Raw genomic sequence first — 18,041 nt, 5'->3', positions numbered from 1 at the left:
TTTTCTGCTTTGGATTTGGAAATACAATATACCTGTTATTGGATAGTTTAGGCACATGGTGTCACTGCAGACCGTCAGTTAAATGTGCATGGTTTGTACTCTGCAGCCTCTCTCTCAGAATCTTAGTGCCAGTGTATCAGTCGTTGAAACGTATGGTTTTGTGTTTCTTCTCGTGTTTCTTGAATGCAAAGAAGAAGTAGATTCTCTCGCGTTTATTTATTGTTACTGTAATTAAGCCAGTTGTGAATCACCATCATGGCATATTTGGGATATTTCGAGTGTGGATTTATATTTTTCCTTTCTTTGCTGGATTCTGCGTTTGCTCAGATCGTCTATTCCGTACCGGAAGAGGTAAATAAGGGAACAGCTGTTGGCAATATAGCGAAAGACCTGAACATAAATGTTCACGACCTGGAATCTCGCATGTTTGAGATCGTGACTGGATCAAATAAGAAGTATTTTGATGTAAATCTGAAAACTGGCGTGCTGTTTGTTAATGAAAGGATTGACCGTGAGGAAATATGTATGTCGAACCAGAAATGCTCTTTGAATATAGAGGCCCTCGCTAAAAATCCTCATCGTCTTTACAGGGTGGAGGTTAAGATCTTGGATATAAACGACAATGCGCCACATTTTCCTGTGAACGTGTTTACAATAAATATAACTGAAACAGCCAATCCTGGCGAGAGATTTCCTCTCCCTGTGTCCGAGGACTCTGATGTTGGCAGTAATTCACTGAAAGAGTACAAACTGAGTCCGAATGAACATTTCAGTCTCGATACACTGAGTGAAGAGCAGAGTGTGTCTGCGGAGTTAGTGCTGAACAAGGCTTTAGATCGAGAGAAGCAAGCGACTATTAAGTTAGTTCTCACCGGGACAGATGGAGGAAAACCACCTAAATCAGGAACTTTAAATATTATTATAAACGTCATGGATGCTAATGATAATAACCCAGTGTTCAGTCAACCTCTTTACAAAGTCAAACTGAAGGAAAATGTTGCTGCTGATACTAAAGTTTTATCTGTGTTTGCCTCTGACTTGGATGAAGGAATAAATAGTGAAATCATGTACTCATTTGCTGGTCACGGAAAGAAACAAGACACGTTTACCATTATTCCTGAGACAGGAGATATTGTTGTAAAAGGGCAAATTGATTACGAGGAAAATCCTGCTATTGAGTTACGAGTTCAGGCAAGAGATAAAGGCAGCCCACCAAGGAGCACACATTGTAAAGTTTTAATAGAAGTTATGGATGAAAATGATAATGCACCAGAGATAGTTACGACTCCTCTGCTGGAAAGTGTGATAGAGGACGCAAAACCGGGAACTGCTGTTGCTTTAGTCACAGTGTCTGATAAAGATGGAGGTAAAAATGGCATTGTTCACTGTGCGCTGAAAGGCTCGTTTCCTTTCAAATTGGAGACGTCATATAACAATCATTATTCTCTAGTGGTAGACGGACCTCTGGACAGAGAGAGTGTTTCTCAGTATAACATCACAATTACAGCTTCAGATGAAGGAACTCCGGCTCTTTCCAGCAGCACTGTTATAACTGTACATATCTCTGATGTTAATGACAATGCCCCACATTTCCCAGCACCCGTTATTAACGCTTTTCTAAGTGAGAATGGTCAAGCTGGAGGTCTCGTGACAAAAGTGACAGCTGATGATTCAGACACTGGTGAGAACGCAGAACTTTCATATTCACTGTTAGACAGTTCCAGCTCCAGAGTTCCTGTAACAACACTGATCAATATAAACTCTTTGAGTGGAGAAATATTCAGTTTGCAATCATTTAATCACGAAGAAACAAAAAGATTTCAGTTTGAAGTGATGGCAACAGACTCTGGTGTTCCTCCTCTGAGCAGTAATGTGACTGTAAATGTGTTTATTCTGGATGAAAATGACAACAGTCCAGTTATTTTACCGCCTTATTCTGATCCTGGATCAGTTAATACTGAGAACATTCCCTACTCTGCTGAAGCGGGATACTTTGTAGCCAAGATCAGAGCTGTTGATGCTGACTCTGGATATAACGCTCTTCTGTCTTATCATATAAGTGAAGCCAAAGGAACTAATCTCTTCCGCATTGGAAGCAGCACTGGAGAAATAAAGTCTAAGAGGCGAATGAGTGACAATGACTTAAGAACTCACCCACTTATTATTACAGTGTCTGATAATGGAGAGCCATCACTCTCAGCGACTATGTCCATGGATGTTGTGGTTGTTGAGAGTCTGGATGACATAAAGACATCATTCAGAGAAGTTCCTGTTAAAGAGGAGAGTTTCTCAGATCTGAATGTGTATCTGCTCATCGCTATCGTCTCAGTATCAGTCATCTTTTTACTGAGTCTCGTGGGTTTGATAGCAGCTAAATGCTACAGGACAGACGGCAGTTTCAGCAGGTACAGCGCTCCAGTGATCAGCACCCATCCAGACGGAAGCTGGTCCTTCTCTAAATCTACTCAACAGTATGACGTGTGTTTTAGTTCAGACACAATAAAGAGTGATGTAGTCGTTTTCCCCTCGCCGTTTCCACCAGCAGACGCGGAGTTGATCAGCATTAATAGTGGAGAAGACACTTTTACGCGCACCCAGACTCTTCCTACGACCGGAAAGGTAAGCTACTGCTTACTTATCTGTACATATAAATTCACTGCAATTAAATTACACGCTGCAATTTGTGTGGAACGTTTCAGAGACACACTGCTCCTTACTTATTTGGGTAATGAAGTAACTTAACAATCTTAAAAGTTAACAAAAATGCCATCCAGACATTTGTATCTGAAAACTAAAAATGTAAATGAATGCATAAATTGATCTCGTGGGTTTTATAGAAGCTAAATGCTACAGGACAGACGGCAGTTTCAGCAGGTACAGTTCTTTAGTCCCCCTAAATTTCCTCCCAAGCCCCCCTAAAACTTTCCGATTACTCCGTAACACTATTTCTTGATCGCCTCAGTCCCCTTTAAAACCCATATGAAACCAGCGGCAGGCTTCGGCTCATCCACGTAATTTAGTCTGCGTTATTCAGTGTGTCCTTCAATCTTCATCCGAGCAGCGTGTCAGAAGCAGAAGAAACCGTGTTTGCATGTATTGATAGATTATGATATCTGCTTCTGTGTAGTTCTTTGTCATAAATTGAGTTTACATATGACGCGAGAGCAAATCAAGAAGATTTCACATCACTGTAAAATCTGGGATTTAAAAAAATTAAAAAAGAAAGAAAGTGAAATTCCTTTAATCTAAATGGCATGGTACTTTGAGACTTTTCCTACTCTTGCTATACTTTATAATTCAGTGCAATAAAATGGCTAAAATTTGTTATGAATTTTAGCTGGTTATTTAAAATGATTAGAAATTAATTAAATATTCAGGGATTGACTTGATAGAACATGTTGTATTGTTCATGCCTACCCTACCCTTGTGTAGGGAAGATATTAAATTATTATTTTTTTTAAATCATATCCTCATTGGAGGCTGAGCCCCCCCTAATATGGAAATCCTAGAATCGCCCCTGATTAATTGCCATCAAATTTACCCTTTACAGATGTGCGACTCACGTCACTGGATAGGAGTTCACGCGCAGTTTGTGATGTTTAGTAATTACATCAACGGGACTAACGGCATTAGTACCCATTTAACAATACATTAATTTACATTTTGAAATATGGATGTAGCTACTTGTGTGTTTTTGTATTTGTGGCTGACTGGTTTACTATCGCATCCGGTGTTAATGTGTTGCGACTGCGTTGATCAGTACCATGGACAGTAGCACAATAATATGAGTTCTAGCGTGAAAATGTTACATTTCTGAGGAATTTGAACATGTGCTTCTCTGTTTTTTTGGCCATTTAAAATTATTATAATTTACGATGCATCATAGTCTTGTTTTTTAGTGTTTGGTAGCTAACTATGATTTGTATTTAGTGGTGTCATTATATCTCAAATGCGTCATGTGTTTCTTCAGTGGATTTGGAAATATAGCTAATGTACTTGTAATGGCATAATGTCAGCACATGGTGTCACTGCAGACCGTCAGTTAAAGGTTTAAAGGATTTATTCTGAAGCCGCTCTCAGAATCTTGGTGTTATAGTCACAGTGTATCTGTCGTTGAGACATGATGATGGTTTCTGTTTCGTCTCGTGCTTCCTAATGCAAAGAAGAAATATTGGCTTCTCTCGCGTTTATCTTTTTTTTAGCTATCTTCAAGACATCATGGCATTTATGGGATATTTCGAGTGTGGAATTATATTTTTCTTTTCTTTGCTGGATTCTGCGTTTGCTCAGATCGTCTATTCCGTACCGGAAGAGGTAAATAAGGGAACAGCTGTTGGCAATATAGCGAAAGACCTGAACATAAATGTTCACGACCTGGAATCTCGCATGTTTGAGATCGTGACTGGATCAAATAAGAAGTATTTTGATGTAAATCTGAAAACTGGCGTGCTGTTTGTTAATGAAAGGATTGACCGTGAGGAAATATGTATGTCGAACCAGAAATGCTCTTTGAATATAGAGGCCCTCGCTAAAAATCCTCATCGTCTTTACAGGGTGGAGGTTAAGATCTTGGATATAAACGACAATGCGCCACATTTTCCTGTTAAAATATTTGCATTAAATATTACAGAAAACGCAAGCCCTGGCGAGAGATTTCCTCTCCCTGTGTCCGAGGACTCTGATGTTGGCAGTAATTCACTGAAAGAGTACAAACTGAGTCCGAATGAACATTTCAGTCTCGATACACAGAGTGAAGAGCAGAGTGTGTCTGCGGAGTTAGTGCTGAACAAGGCTTTAGATCGAGAGAAGCAAGCGACTATTAAGTTAGTTCTCACCGGGACAGATGGAGGAAAACCACCTAAATCAGGGACTTTACATATTATTATAAACGTCATGGATGTTAATGACAATAACCCAGTGTTCAGTCAACCTCTTTACAAAGTTAAAGTAAAAGAAAATGTTGCTGCTGATACTAAAGTGTTATCTGTGTTTGCAACTGATTTGGATGAAGGAATAAATCGTGAAATTATGTACTCATTTGTTGGTCATGGAAAGAAGCAAGACCTGTTTTCCATTATCCCTGAGACAGGAGATATTGTTATAAAAGGGCAAATTGATTACGAGGAAAATCTTGCTATTGAGTTACGAGTTCAGGCAAGAGATAAAGGCAGCCCACCAAGGAGCACACAATGTAAAGTTTTAATAGAAGTTATGGATGAAAATGATAATGCACCAGAGATAGTTACGACTCCCCTGTTGGAAAGTGTGAAAGAGGACGCAAAACCGGGAACTGCTGTTGCTTTAGTCACAGTGTCTGATAAAGATGGAGGTAAAAATGGCATTGTTCACTGTGCGCTGAAAGGCTCGTTTCCTTTCAAATTGGAGACGTCATATAACAATCATTATTCTCTAGTGGTAGACGGACCTCTGGACAGAGAGAGTGTTTCTCAGTATAACATCACAATTACAGCTTCAGATGAAGGAACTCCGGCTCTTTCCAGCAGCACTGTTATAACTGTACATATCTCTGATGTTAATGACAATGCCCCACATTTCCCAGCGCCCGTTATTAACGCTTTTCTAAGTGAGAATGGTCAAGCTGGAGGTCTCGTGACAAAAGTGACAGCTGATGATTCAGACACTGGTGAGAACGCAGAACTTTCATATTCACTGTTAGACAGTTCCAGCTCCAGTGTTCCTGTAACAACACTGATCAATATAAACTCTTTGAGTGGAGAAATATTCAGTTTGCAATCATTTAATCATGAAGAAACAAAAAGATTTCAGTTTGAAGTGATGGCAACAGACTCTGGTGTTCCTCCTCTGAGCAGTAATGTGACTGTAAATGTGTTTATTCTGGATGAGAATGACAACAGTCCGGTTATGTTACAGCCTTATTCTGATCCTGGATCAGTTAACACTGAGAACATTCCCTACTCTGCTGAAGCGGGATACTTTGTAGCCAAGATCAGAGCTGTTGATGCTGACTCTGGATATAACGCTCTTCTGTCTTATCATATAAGTGAAGCCAAAGGAACTAATCTCTTCCGCATTGGAAGCAGCACTGGAGAAATAAAGACTAAGAGGCGAATGAGTGACAATGACTTAAAAACTCACCCACTTATTATTACAGTGTCTGACAATGGAGAGCCATCACTCTCAGCGACTATGTCCATGGATGTTGTGGTTGTTGAGAGTCTGGATGACATAAAGACATCATTCAGAGAAGTTCCTGTTAAAGAGGAGAGTTTTTCAGATCTGAATGTGTATCTGCTCATCGCTATCGTCTCAGTATCAGTCATCTTTTTACTGAGTCTCGTGGGTTTGATAGCAGCTAAATGCTACAGGACAGACGGCAGTTTCAGCAGGTACAGCGCTCCAGTGATCAGCACCCATCCAGACGGAAGCTGGTCCTTCTCTAAATCTACTCAACAGTATGACGTGTGTTTTAGTTCAGACACAATAAAGAGTGATGTAGTCGTTTTCCCCTCGCCGTTTCCACCAGCAGACGCGGAGTTGATCAGCATTAATAGTGGAGAAGACACTTTTACGCGCACCCAAACTCTTCCTACCACCGAGAAGGTAAGACATTGCAATGTGTATTGCAATCACTGCTTGACTTGCAAAATTAAATTTTTTAGAAACGATTAAGTTGAATGTTTGTATTTTATAAACTCTCATTACAGTTTATTTTCCAGTTTACATGTCTATGGGAATAATATAAAAAAGGAAATATCGTTTTTATTAGTTTTTTTTAATTTATTACGCGCATCCCAACCCGATACTCAAGATAATACGTAACATACTGGACAGCTTTGTCAAATTAGAAATAGTATTTAAATGTCTCACTTGTTGTTAAGATGATGCAGTTTAGTTTTGCAAATTAGTTCATTATCTCGTGACTTTGGAAATGCAGTAGGCCTACTGGAATAATGACCTTATCATACAAACTGCTGTTTGTATTTTTTAAAATTTAAGGTTTAACTGTGGCCTATTTTGTATTTAAAAAGCTAAATAAGTTCAGCACCACGGACAGCGGTATTGGCGTTATATTCCTTCTCAATATTTGTATTTGCTGTAACGAAACAAAACCTTTTCTGTTTCGTAATGATTGTGTTGATATGATGATTTCAAATTGAATTTATGAAGATATGTTTTCGTTTAGTTCACTCTTTGTTATATAGAATCCTGTATGAAGTAACATTTTGTTTCATCACTGTTACAACACGTGGTGGCACTGCAGACCACAACTTTGAGTCATCTGAGCTCCTCCTTTACAGCAACAGAATATGCGTTGAAAGGGTGCAACTAACCAAGGCTTATAGTAGCTTCTGCGTCGTGATTTCGGATTGTATCGAGAGAGGTTTATTTAGTTGTTTTAATCGCTTTGAATAGCAGGACATTTTCTTGCACAATCATGGATGTCACCGGATATTATGGCTTTTGGATCATTTTATTTCTGTTACGGAAATCTTCGCTTGGCCAGATTGTCTATTCCGTCTCCGAGGAGGTAAATAAAGGAACCGTGATCGGGAATATTGCAAACGACCTCAAGATCAGCGCTCAGGAACTGGAATCACGCATGTTTCAGATTATGCCTGGATCAAATGCAAAGTATTTTGATGTAAATGTGAAAACGGGGTCGCTGTTTGTCAAAGACAGGATTGATCGTGAGGAGTTGTGTGGCTCTAATCAGAAATGTACATTGAATTTAGAGGCTCTTGCTCAGAATCCGCACAGACTTTATCGGCTTGAAATTATAATTGTGGATGTGAACGACATTGCTCCGTTTTTTACTGACAGCATGTATGTTGTCAATGTTACAGAGAATGCAAACGAGGGGGAAAGATTTCCTCTTCCAAATGCAAAAGATTCAGATGTCGGCAGTAATTCTCTGAAGGATTACAAACTCAGTTCAAATGAATACTTTTCTTTAGATGTTCATAGCGGGCCAAAGAGTATATCTGCTGAGTTAGTACTACAGAAAGCTTTAGACCGAGAGAAACAAGCCGTTATTCACTTAATATTAACCGCTGTTGACGAAGGAAAACCTCCTAAATCTGGAACATTGAGTATTGTTGTTGACGTCATGGATATAAACGATAATCAGCCTATTTTCAACGAAGCTTTATACAAAGTTAAAGTAAAAGAAAACACACCAATTGGAACCAAAATAATTTCTGTTTCTGCCAGTGATTTGGATGAGGGCATCAATAGTGAAATTCAATATTCATTTCATGGAAATACCGATGAATTGAAACTGTTTAGCATCAATTCTAACTCTGGGGGAATTGTTGTTCAAGGACACATTGATTACGAGGATGATTCTGCCATTGAACTCCGTGTTCAGGCGAGAGATAAAGGCAGCCCTCCAAAAAGTACACACTGTAAAGTTTTAATAGAAGTTGTGGATGAGAATGACAATGTGCCAGAGATAGTTACGACTCCCCTGTTGGAAAGTGTGAAAGAGGACGCAAAACCGGGAACTGCTGTTGCTTTAGTCACAGTGTCTGATAAAGATGGAGGTAAAAATGGCATTGTTCACTGTGCGCTGAAAGGCTCGTTTCCTTTCAAATTGGAGACGTCATATAACAATCATTATTCTCTAGTGGTAGACGGACCTCTGAACAGAGAGAGTGTTTCTCAGTATAACATCACAATTACAGCTTCAGATGAAGGAACTCCGGCTCTTTCCAGCAGCACTGTTATAACTGTACATATCTCTGATGTTAATGACAATGCCCCACATTTCCCAGCACCCGTTATTAACGCTTTTCTAAGTGAGAATGGTCAAGCTGGAGGTCTCGTGACAAAAGTGACAGCTGATGATTCAGACACTGGTGAGAACGCAGAACTTTCATATTCACTGTTAGACAGTTCCAGCTCCAGAGTTCCTGTAACAACACTGATCAATATAAACTCTTTGAGTGGAGAAATATTCAGTTTGCAATCATTTAATCATGAAGAAACAAAAAGATTTCAGTTTGAAGTGATGGCAAAAGACTCTGGTGTTCCTCCTCTGAGCAGTAATGTGACTGTAAATGTGTTTATTCTGGATGAGAATGACAACAGTCCAGTTATTTTACCACCTTATTCTGATCCTGGATCAGTTAATACTGAGAACATTCCCTACTCTGCTGAAGCGGGATACTTTGTAGCCAAGATCAGAGCTGTTGATGCTGACTCTGGATATAACGCTCTTCTGTCTTATCATATAAGTGAAGCCAAAGGAACTAATCTCTTCCGCATTGGAAGCAGCACTGGAGAAATAAAGACTAAGAGACGAATGAGTGACAATGACTTAAAAACTCACCCACTTATTATTACAGTGTCTGATAACGGAGAGCCATCACTCTCAGCGACTACGTCCATGGATGTTGTGGTTGTTGAGAGTCTGGATGACATAAAGACATCATTCAGAGAAGTTCCTGTTAAAGAGGAGAGTTTCTCAGATCTGAATGTGTATCTGCTCATCGCTATCGTCTCAGTATCAGTCATCTTTTTACTGAGTCTCGTGGGTTTGATAGCAGCTAAATGCTACAGGACAGACGGCAGTTTCAGCAGGTACAGCGCTCCAGTGATCAGCACCCATCCAGACGGAAGCTGGTCCTTCTCTAAATCTACTCAACAGTATGACGTGTGTTTTAGTTCAGACACAATAAAGAGTGATGTAGTCGTTTTCCCCTCGCCGTTTCCACCAGCAGACGCGGAGTTGATCAGCATTAATAGTGGAGAAGACACTTTTACGTGCACCCAAACTCTTCCTATTACTGGAAAGGTAGGATGATCATTGAAAATTAGAGTTAAAATATTTACATCTTAATTATTGTTCTCAGCTGTTCGCAATTATTTCGGTAACACTTTACAATACGGGTGCACTAATAAGCATTAATTCATGCTTAACTAATGCACAGATAATACTGAATTAATGTGTAACTAATGATTATCTAAGCTATTCATTAATGATTACCACATTAGGAACTAAATAAGAGTCTGTAAGGTTAATGTATTAGTTCATACATGAATTGTTATTAATTAAATATGTAATTGTGGATTAATTCCCTAATAACTCATTTTTTTAACTAATAGTGTTAATTAATGTTAATTACCAGAATGAGCCAAAGCCTTGTATTTCAACTTCCAAATAATACAGGTACACTAATATGCATTAATACGTGATTAATTACTTCGTTGTTAGTGCAAATTCATGTGTAAATTACTACAATTTCTAAATGACTAGTTAATAATGATGTGCCTCAACAAGTAAAGTCATAACATAATGATACCTTTGCAAATCATTAGCTAATGATTAATTAAAGCAGACAACTGGAAGTTGAAGTGCATAGCTTTGACTAATTGTGGTAATTAACACATTAATTTACACTATTAGTTAATAAAATATGTTATTAAGGAATTAATACATGATGACACGTTTAATTAATAGCAATTCATGTATTACTTAATCTATTAATCATATAGACTCTTTATTAGTTGCTGATGCAGTAATAATTAATTAATGGTTTAGTTCTTCATGAATCATACATTAACTCATGATCATCTGTGCATTAGTTAAACATGAATTAATGCATTTTAGTGCACCCGTATTGTAAAGTGTTACCATTATTTCTTATGGTTGTCAATAATGTTGGTTTGGCTTTCACAACGTGGTTGTTTCGCTTGATTTTAAAGTTGTTGTGATAAATTATGAATACATTTAATCTGTAGTTTTACTAACATACTATGATAAATATTTTTTTTTGCCGTTTTCAAGTATCAAAACAATTAATATTTAAAAATGATGTAATAATCGGTATAATTTACAAAACAGAAAAGCGATGTCAAGCAAACGTAACAAAGTTAAACAGACGTACAGTACGTGACAGGAAATGTGAAATTAAATTGCAGAAACGAAATAATAATGATAACAATAATAATAATAGCCTAATAATTCTGATCCTAAATGCCAATTGGTCAATACAGCATTCCATTTTTTTTCATGAACTGATTTGACCTCTTCACTATGTCTCTGTGCAGCTCCCCAAAAGGATAATTATTTTCTTTTGCAAAGTATTGTTCTGTCATAACTTGCGCCGTGTAGAATATTTTTTACCCAGCGTCTTTATTTTACCCTCTTTGGACGATTTTTTTTTCCACTTTGTTTGCAGTCTTATTAGCTAATTAGTAGCATTAGGATTATACAATAAGTAATCTGTCACTAATATATATATTGCAGTGCTTTTTATTGTTGAATTACTTTGAAAATCAGTATCTTTGTTGTTGTCTCCAAGCACTTTGTTGTTCCTTCAGCTGTTTTTTGTATACATTATTCCTGTTATGGCATAGTTTCAGCACACGGTGTCACTGCAGACCGCCAGTTAAAGGTTTAAAAGATTTATTCTGAAGCCTCTCTCAGAATCTTGGTGTTACAGTGTATCTGTCGTTGAGACATGATGATGGTTTCTGTTCCGTCTCGTGTTGTCTGAATGCAAAGAAGATTCTCGTGCGTTTATGTTTTGTTTTTACTGTCATTACGCCAGCTGAGAATCACCATCATGGCATTTACGGGATATTTCGAGTGTGGAATTATATTTTTCCTTTCTTTGCTGGATTCTGCGTTTGCTCAGATCGTCTATTCCGTACCGGAAGAGGTAAATAAGGGAACAGCTGTTGGCAATATAGCGAAAGACCTGACCATAAATGTTCACGACCTGGAATCTCGCATGTTTGAGATCGTGACTGGATCAAATAAGAAGTATTTTGATGTAAATCTGAACACTGGCGTGCTGTTTGTTAATGAAAGGATTGACCGTGAGGAAATATGTATGTCGAACCAGAAATGCTCTTTGAATATAGAGGCCCTCGCTGAAAATCCGCATCGTCTTTACAGGGTGGAGGTTAAGATCTTGGATATAAACGACAATGCGCCACATTTTCCTGTTGAAATATTTACTGTGAATATTAGTGAAAACGCAAGCCCTGGCGAGAGATTTCCTCTCCCTGTGTCCGAGGACTCTGATGTTGGCAGTAATTCACTGAAAGAGTACAAACTGAGTCCGAATGAACATTTCAGTCTCGATACACAGAGTGAAGAGCAGAGTGTGTCTGCTGAATTAGTGCTGAACAAGGCTTTAGATCGAGAGAAGCAAGCGACTATTAAGTTAGTTCTCACCGGGAGAGATGGAGGAAAACCACCTAAATCAGGGACTTTAAATATTATTATAAACGTCATGGATGTCAATGACAATAACCCAGTGTTCAGTCAACCTCTTTACAAAGTCAAAGTAAAAGAAAATGTTGCTGCTGATACTAAAGTTATCTCTGTCTTTGCAACTGATTTGGATGAAGGAATAAATCGTGAAATTATGTACTCATTTGTTGGTCATGGAAAGAAGCAAGATCTGTTTTCCATTATCCCTGAGACAGGAGATATTGTTGTAAAAAGGCAAATTAATTACGAGGAAAATCCAGCTATTGAGTTACGAGTTCAAGCAAGAGATAAAGGCAGTCCACCAAAGAGCACACAATGTAAAGTTTTAATAGAAGTTATGGATGAAAATGATAATGCACCAGAGATAACAGTGACCCCACTTCTGAAAACTGTTAAAGAAGACATAAAGTCAGGAACTGCTGTTGCTTTAGTCACAGTGTCTGATGAAGATGGAGGTAAAAATGGCATTGTTCACTGTGCGCTGAAAGGCTCGTTTCCTTTCAAACTGGAGACGTCATATAACAATCATTATTCTCTAGTGGTAGACGGACCTCTGGACAGAGAGAGTGTTTCTCAGTATAACATCACAATTACAGCTTCAGATGAAGGAACTCCGGCTCTTTCCAGCAGCACTGTTATAACTGTACATATCTCTGATGTTAATGACAATGCCCCACATTTCCCAGCACCCGTTATTAACGCTTTTCTAAGTGAGAATGGTCAAGCTGGAGGTCTCGTGACAAAAGTGACAGCTGATGATTCAGACACTGGTGAGAACGCAGAACTTTCATATTCACTGTTAGACAGTTCCAGCTCCAGAGTTCCTGTAACAACACTGATCAATATAAACTCTTTGAGTGGAGAAATATTCAGTTTGCAATCATTTAATCATGAAGAAACAAAAAGATTTCAGTTTGAAGTGATGGCAACAGACTCTGGTGTTCCTCCTCTGAGCAGTAATGTGACTGTAAATGTGTTTATTCTGGATGAGAATGACAACAGTCCAGTTATTTTACCACCTTATTCTGATCCTGGATCAGTTAATACTGAGAACATTCCCTACTCTGCTGAAGCGGGATACTTTGTAGCCAAGATCAGAGCTGTTGATGCTGACTCTGGATATAACGCTCTTCTGTCTTATCATATAAGTGAACCCAAAGGAACTAATCTCTTCCGCATTGGAAGCAGCACTGGAGAAATAAAGACTAAGAGACGAATGAGTGACAATGACTTAAAAACTCACCCACTTATTATTACAGTGTCTGATAATGGAGAGCCATCACTCTCAGCGACTATGTCCATGGATGTTGTGGTTGTTGAGAGTCTGAATGACATAAAGACATCATCCAGAGAAGTTCCTGTTAAAGAGGAGAGTTTCTCAGATCTGAATGTGTATCTGCTCATCGCTATCGTCTCAGTATCAGTCATCTTTTTACTGAGTCTCGTGGGTTTGATAGCAGCTAAATGCTACAGGACAGACGGCAGTTTCAGCAGGTACAGCGCTCCAGTGATCAGCACCCATCCAGACGGAAGCTGGTCCTTCTCTAAATCTACTCAACAGTATGACGTGTGTTTTAGTTCAGACACCATAAAGAGTGATGTAGTCGTTTTCCCCTCGCCGTTTCCACCAGCAGACGCGGAGTTGATCAGCATTAATAGTGGAGAAGACACTTTTGCGCGCACCCAAACTCTTCCTAGCACTGGAAAGGTAAGACGACTTTGGAACCCTAGTTGTGTAAAATTTGTGGAGTTTAAAACATTTTTTGTTGTTGTCACTGAAGTTGTGTTGGTTTGCAAATTATTTTTGATCGTTTGTTTGCTTTGATTTCGCTGAATAACAGTTTCCTCAATGCTATTTTTCAATGGCAACAAAAAGTCAAGTACAAAATACAGATGATAAATAAAATGCAAGAAAATGCGATTTATAATTAATAAAGACAATAAAAAACGATGACGACTGATAATAATAATAATAACAACAATAAATCATAGTATGCATATTATAATCAAGTTCTTATGCTGTTTATGTTAAACATTTATAAACTTAACGGTACTTTGATTCTTTTTTGAGAGAGGGTCTTCAGCACCATGGACAAAGAACACCTCATCTTCGCTTTTCATTCCGTACATTTTTGTAATCTTGGTTAGATGTAAATATATTTTAATTAGCTTCCTACTATGATCTTAATTTACTTATTATATCGAGTGGTGCAGATCTTTACCCAAAATGTGTCTTTTTATTTGCGTTCATACTTTGCAATTCACTAATTAATTTTTTTAAACATTATATTTGAAGTGTGGGATATTGCACTCTAAATACAATATCCCCATTCAGCATGCAGTTGAAACGCGCGATGTCGTTGTAGACCATGGATTTGAAGCACTTCTCGTATTAAAATGAGGCTCCTCCCCTGGAAGAAGAACCGCCTATTATTGCCATGAGCAAATGATAAGGTATTACAGGAGCCTACATGCTTCCGAGACGAAGAGCCTGGCAGCAACAAGACACACATTTACGTTTTTTTTTAAAGATGATTCATCTTTGAAGCTTTGAAGGAACAACGATGGAAATCTTAAGATATTTTTGCGTCATAACAGCTCTTCATTTTGGATTATGGCCATTTTCATTCGGCAAGATTATCTATTCGGTGTCGGAGGAAGTAAACAAGGGAACTGTTGTCGGAAATATAGCAAAAGATCTCAAGATCAGTGTTCAAGAGCTGGAATCTCGTATCTTGCAGCTTGTATCCGGATCCAACAGAAAATATTTTGACGTGAATTTGAAAACGGGAGCGTTGTTCGTGAATGAAAGAATTGACCGGGAAGAATTATGCTTCGCTAATCAGGAATGTGCTCTTAATTTGGAGGCTGTTGTTCAAAATCCTCATAGTCTTTATCGAATTGAAATTAATGTTCTGGATGTTAATGATAATGCTCCATATTTTGTGGACAGCGTTGTAATGATAAACATTACCGAGGATGTTGTTCCAGGGGAGAGATTTCATCTTCCTGTAGCTGAAGATAACGACATTGGCATTAATGCACTGAAAGACTACAAACTGAGCAAGAATGAACAATTTTCTGTTGACGTGCAAACTGAAGAGCAAAGTGTGTCTGCTGAATTAGTGCTCCAAAAACCTTTAGATCGTGAAAAGCAATCGGTAATTCCTCTTGTACTGACAGCTGTTGATGGAGGAAAGCCCGCAAAGACAGGCACATTAAGTGTAATAGTGAATGTTATTGATATAAATGATAACAAGCCTGTCTTCAGCAAACCATTGTACAAGATCAAGGTGAGAGAAAATGTTTCTGTTGGTTCAAAAATCATCTCTTTGACTGCTACTGATTTGGATGAGGGCACCAACAGTGACATTATTTATTCCATAGCTGAACATGGAAACATAAAAAAGCAAAGTCTATTCACTGTGGTTCCTGAAACCGGGGATATTGTTGTAAAGGGTCAAATAGACCATGAGATAAATGCTGCTATTGAATTGCGAATTCAGGCAAGAGATAAAGGCAGCCCACCAAAGAGCACCCAATGTAAAGTTTTAATAGAAGTTATGGATGAAAATGACAATGCACCAGAGATAATTGTGACTCCACTTTTGGAAACTGTGAAAGAAGACACAAAGTCAGGAACTGCTGTTGCTTTAGTCACAGTGTCTGATAAAGATGGAGGTAAAAATGGCATTGTTCACTGTGCGCTGAAAGGCTCGTTTCCTTTCAAACTGGAGACGTCATATAACAATCATTATTCTCTAGTGGTAGACGGACCTCTGGACAGAGAGAGTGTTTCTCAGTATAACATCACAATTACAGCTTCAGATGAAGGAACTCCGGCTCTTTCCAGCAGCACTGTTATAACTGTACATATCTCTGATGTTAATGACAATGCCCCACATTTCCCAGCGCCCGTTATTAACGCTTTTCTAAGTGAGAATGGTCAAGCTGGAGGTCTCGTGACAAAAGTGACAGCTGATGATTCAGACACTGGTGAGAACGCAGAACTTTCATATTCACTGTTAGACAGTTCCAGCTCCAGTGTTCCTGTAACAACACTGATCAATATAAACTCTTTGAGTGGAGAAATATTCAGTTTGCAATCATTTAATCATGAAGAAACAAAAAGATTTCAGTTTGAAGTGATGGCAACAGACTCTGGTGTTCCTCCTCTGAGCAGTAATGTGACTGTAAATGTGTTTATTCTGGATGAGAATGACAACAGTCCAGTTATTTTACCACCTTATTCTGATCCTGGATCAGTTAATACTGAGAACATTCCCTACTCTGCTGAAGCGGGATACTTTGTAGCCAAGATCAGAGCTGTTGATGCTGACTCTGGGTATAACGCTCTTCTGTCTTATCATATAAGTGAAGCCAAAGGAACTAATCTCTTCCGCATTGGAAGCAGCACTGGAGAAATAAAGACTAAGAGACGAATGAGTGACAATGACTTAAAAACTCACCCACTTATTATTACAGTGTCTGATAATGGAGAGCCATCACTCTCAGCGACTATGTCCATGGATGTTGTGGTTGTTGAGAGTCTGGATGACATAAAGACATCATCCAGAGAAGTTCCTGTTAAAGAGGAGAGTTTTTCAGATCTGAATGTGTATCTGCTCATCGCTATCGTCTCAGTATCAGTCATCTTTTTACTGAGTCTCGTGGGTTTGATAGCAGCTAAATGCTACAGGACAGACGGCAGTTTCAGCAGGTACAGCGCTCCAGTGATCAGCACCCATCCAGACGGAAGCTGGTCCTTCTCTAAATCTACTCAACAGTATGACGTGTGTTTTAGTTCAGACACCATAAAGAGTGATGTAGTCGTTTTCCCCTCTACGTTTCCATTGCCAGATGCTGAGCTAATCAGCATTAATGAAGGAGACACTTTTAATAGGACTCAAACACTTCCAAGCACTACCAAGGTAAGATAAAACTTATATCTTACAGTTTGAAAATATCATCATACTACTCTTGGTAGCAGTTTGGATTAGTTTCACTATGTGAGAGAATGTGTGATTTTGCAACATGTGGCATTGTTCATTTTCACATATCATGCTAAGGACAGTTGTATATGGGCAGTTGTGTTCAACACACACACACACACACACACACACACACACACACACACACACACACACACACACACACACACACACACACACACACACACACACACACACACACACACACACACACACACACACACACACACACACACACACACACACACATATAAACTGATTGTTTTCAGCATTCTTTACTCCAGTGTTACATTGGCCTTTCAGTTCCATTTTTCTAATAGGATATCTTTATGTTGGTAGATGTAGATAACATGCATTTAGTCAAATTGTAGGTTGTCAGTGCAAGGGATAAAGTGTCAGCCATGGTGTATGTAAATGGCAAACAATTTCTTAATAATGAATATGTTTATCTCAAAGAGGCTTATTGTTGGAAATGTGCATTTTTGGAAGATTATCACATTTTATAAACTACATGAAGGACTGTGAAAGTAAATCTGAAAACAAGTGTTCTGTTTAAGTAAACAAAACGATAAGTTACCATAAAATAGTCAGTTGTAATGAAAATCTGTCATTTGTAAACAAATTTATATCAAATATTAAGGAAAACTATTTCTTTCTGGTAAAAAGAAAGAAAGAAAGAAACCCTGATGCAGCAGTTTCCCTTTTTTTTTTAGCTGATTCATAGCTTTATGTTAGTAGGTTTACAATACAGTTCTGACTCTGAATTAGTATCCACTAATTTTCACCGTTAAAATTTCAAGAACAAATATACTTTTTCGATGTTTTTTATTCATTTATTTTTG

The 18,041-nt window shown here is 38.4% G+C and overlaps 2 protein-coding genes across 2 annotated transcripts in view; both read left to right on the top strand.

The window, feature by feature from the left end:
• The first annotated feature begins 239 nt into the window (after positions 1-239).
• On the top strand, positions 240-2,742 carry LOC130082763 (protocadherin alpha-2-like). The gene has a single exon (XM_056247614.1). It carries the CDS (start codon positions 256-258, stop codon positions 2,740-2,742), a length of 2,487 nt encoding a protein of 828 aa, XP_056103589.1. The 5' UTR covers positions 240-255.
• Positions 2,743-4,218: 1,476 nt separating this feature from the next.
• The window catches only part of LOC130082762 (uncharacterized), a 46,216-nt gene continuing 32,393 nt past the window's right edge, over positions 4,219-18,041 (top strand). Inside the window, exons 1-5 of the mRNA XM_056247613.1 lie at positions 4,219-6,582; positions 7,343-9,778; positions 11,484-13,916; positions 13,990-13,997; positions 14,757-17,139. Of these exons, the coding sequence (XP_056103588.1) occupies positions 4,219-6,582; positions 7,343-9,778; positions 11,484-13,916; positions 13,990-13,997; positions 14,757-17,139 (9,624 nt within the window). The remainder of the gene's footprint in view (positions 6,583-7,342; positions 9,779-11,483; positions 13,917-13,989; positions 13,998-14,756; positions 17,140-18,041) is intronic.

The sequence above is a fragment of the Rhinichthys klamathensis genome, unplaced genomic scaffold (genome assembly GCF_029890125.1).
Source record: "Rhinichthys klamathensis goyatoka isolate OS25496 unplaced genomic scaffold, OSU_Roscu_1.1 h1tg000050l_1, whole genome shotgun sequence".
Classification (NCBI taxonomy): domain Eukaryota; kingdom Metazoa; phylum Chordata; class Actinopteri; order Cypriniformes; family Leuciscidae; genus Rhinichthys; species Rhinichthys klamathensis.
Note: the sequence above shows the minus strand (reverse complement) of the source record. Positions and strands in the feature narration are given on the sequence as shown.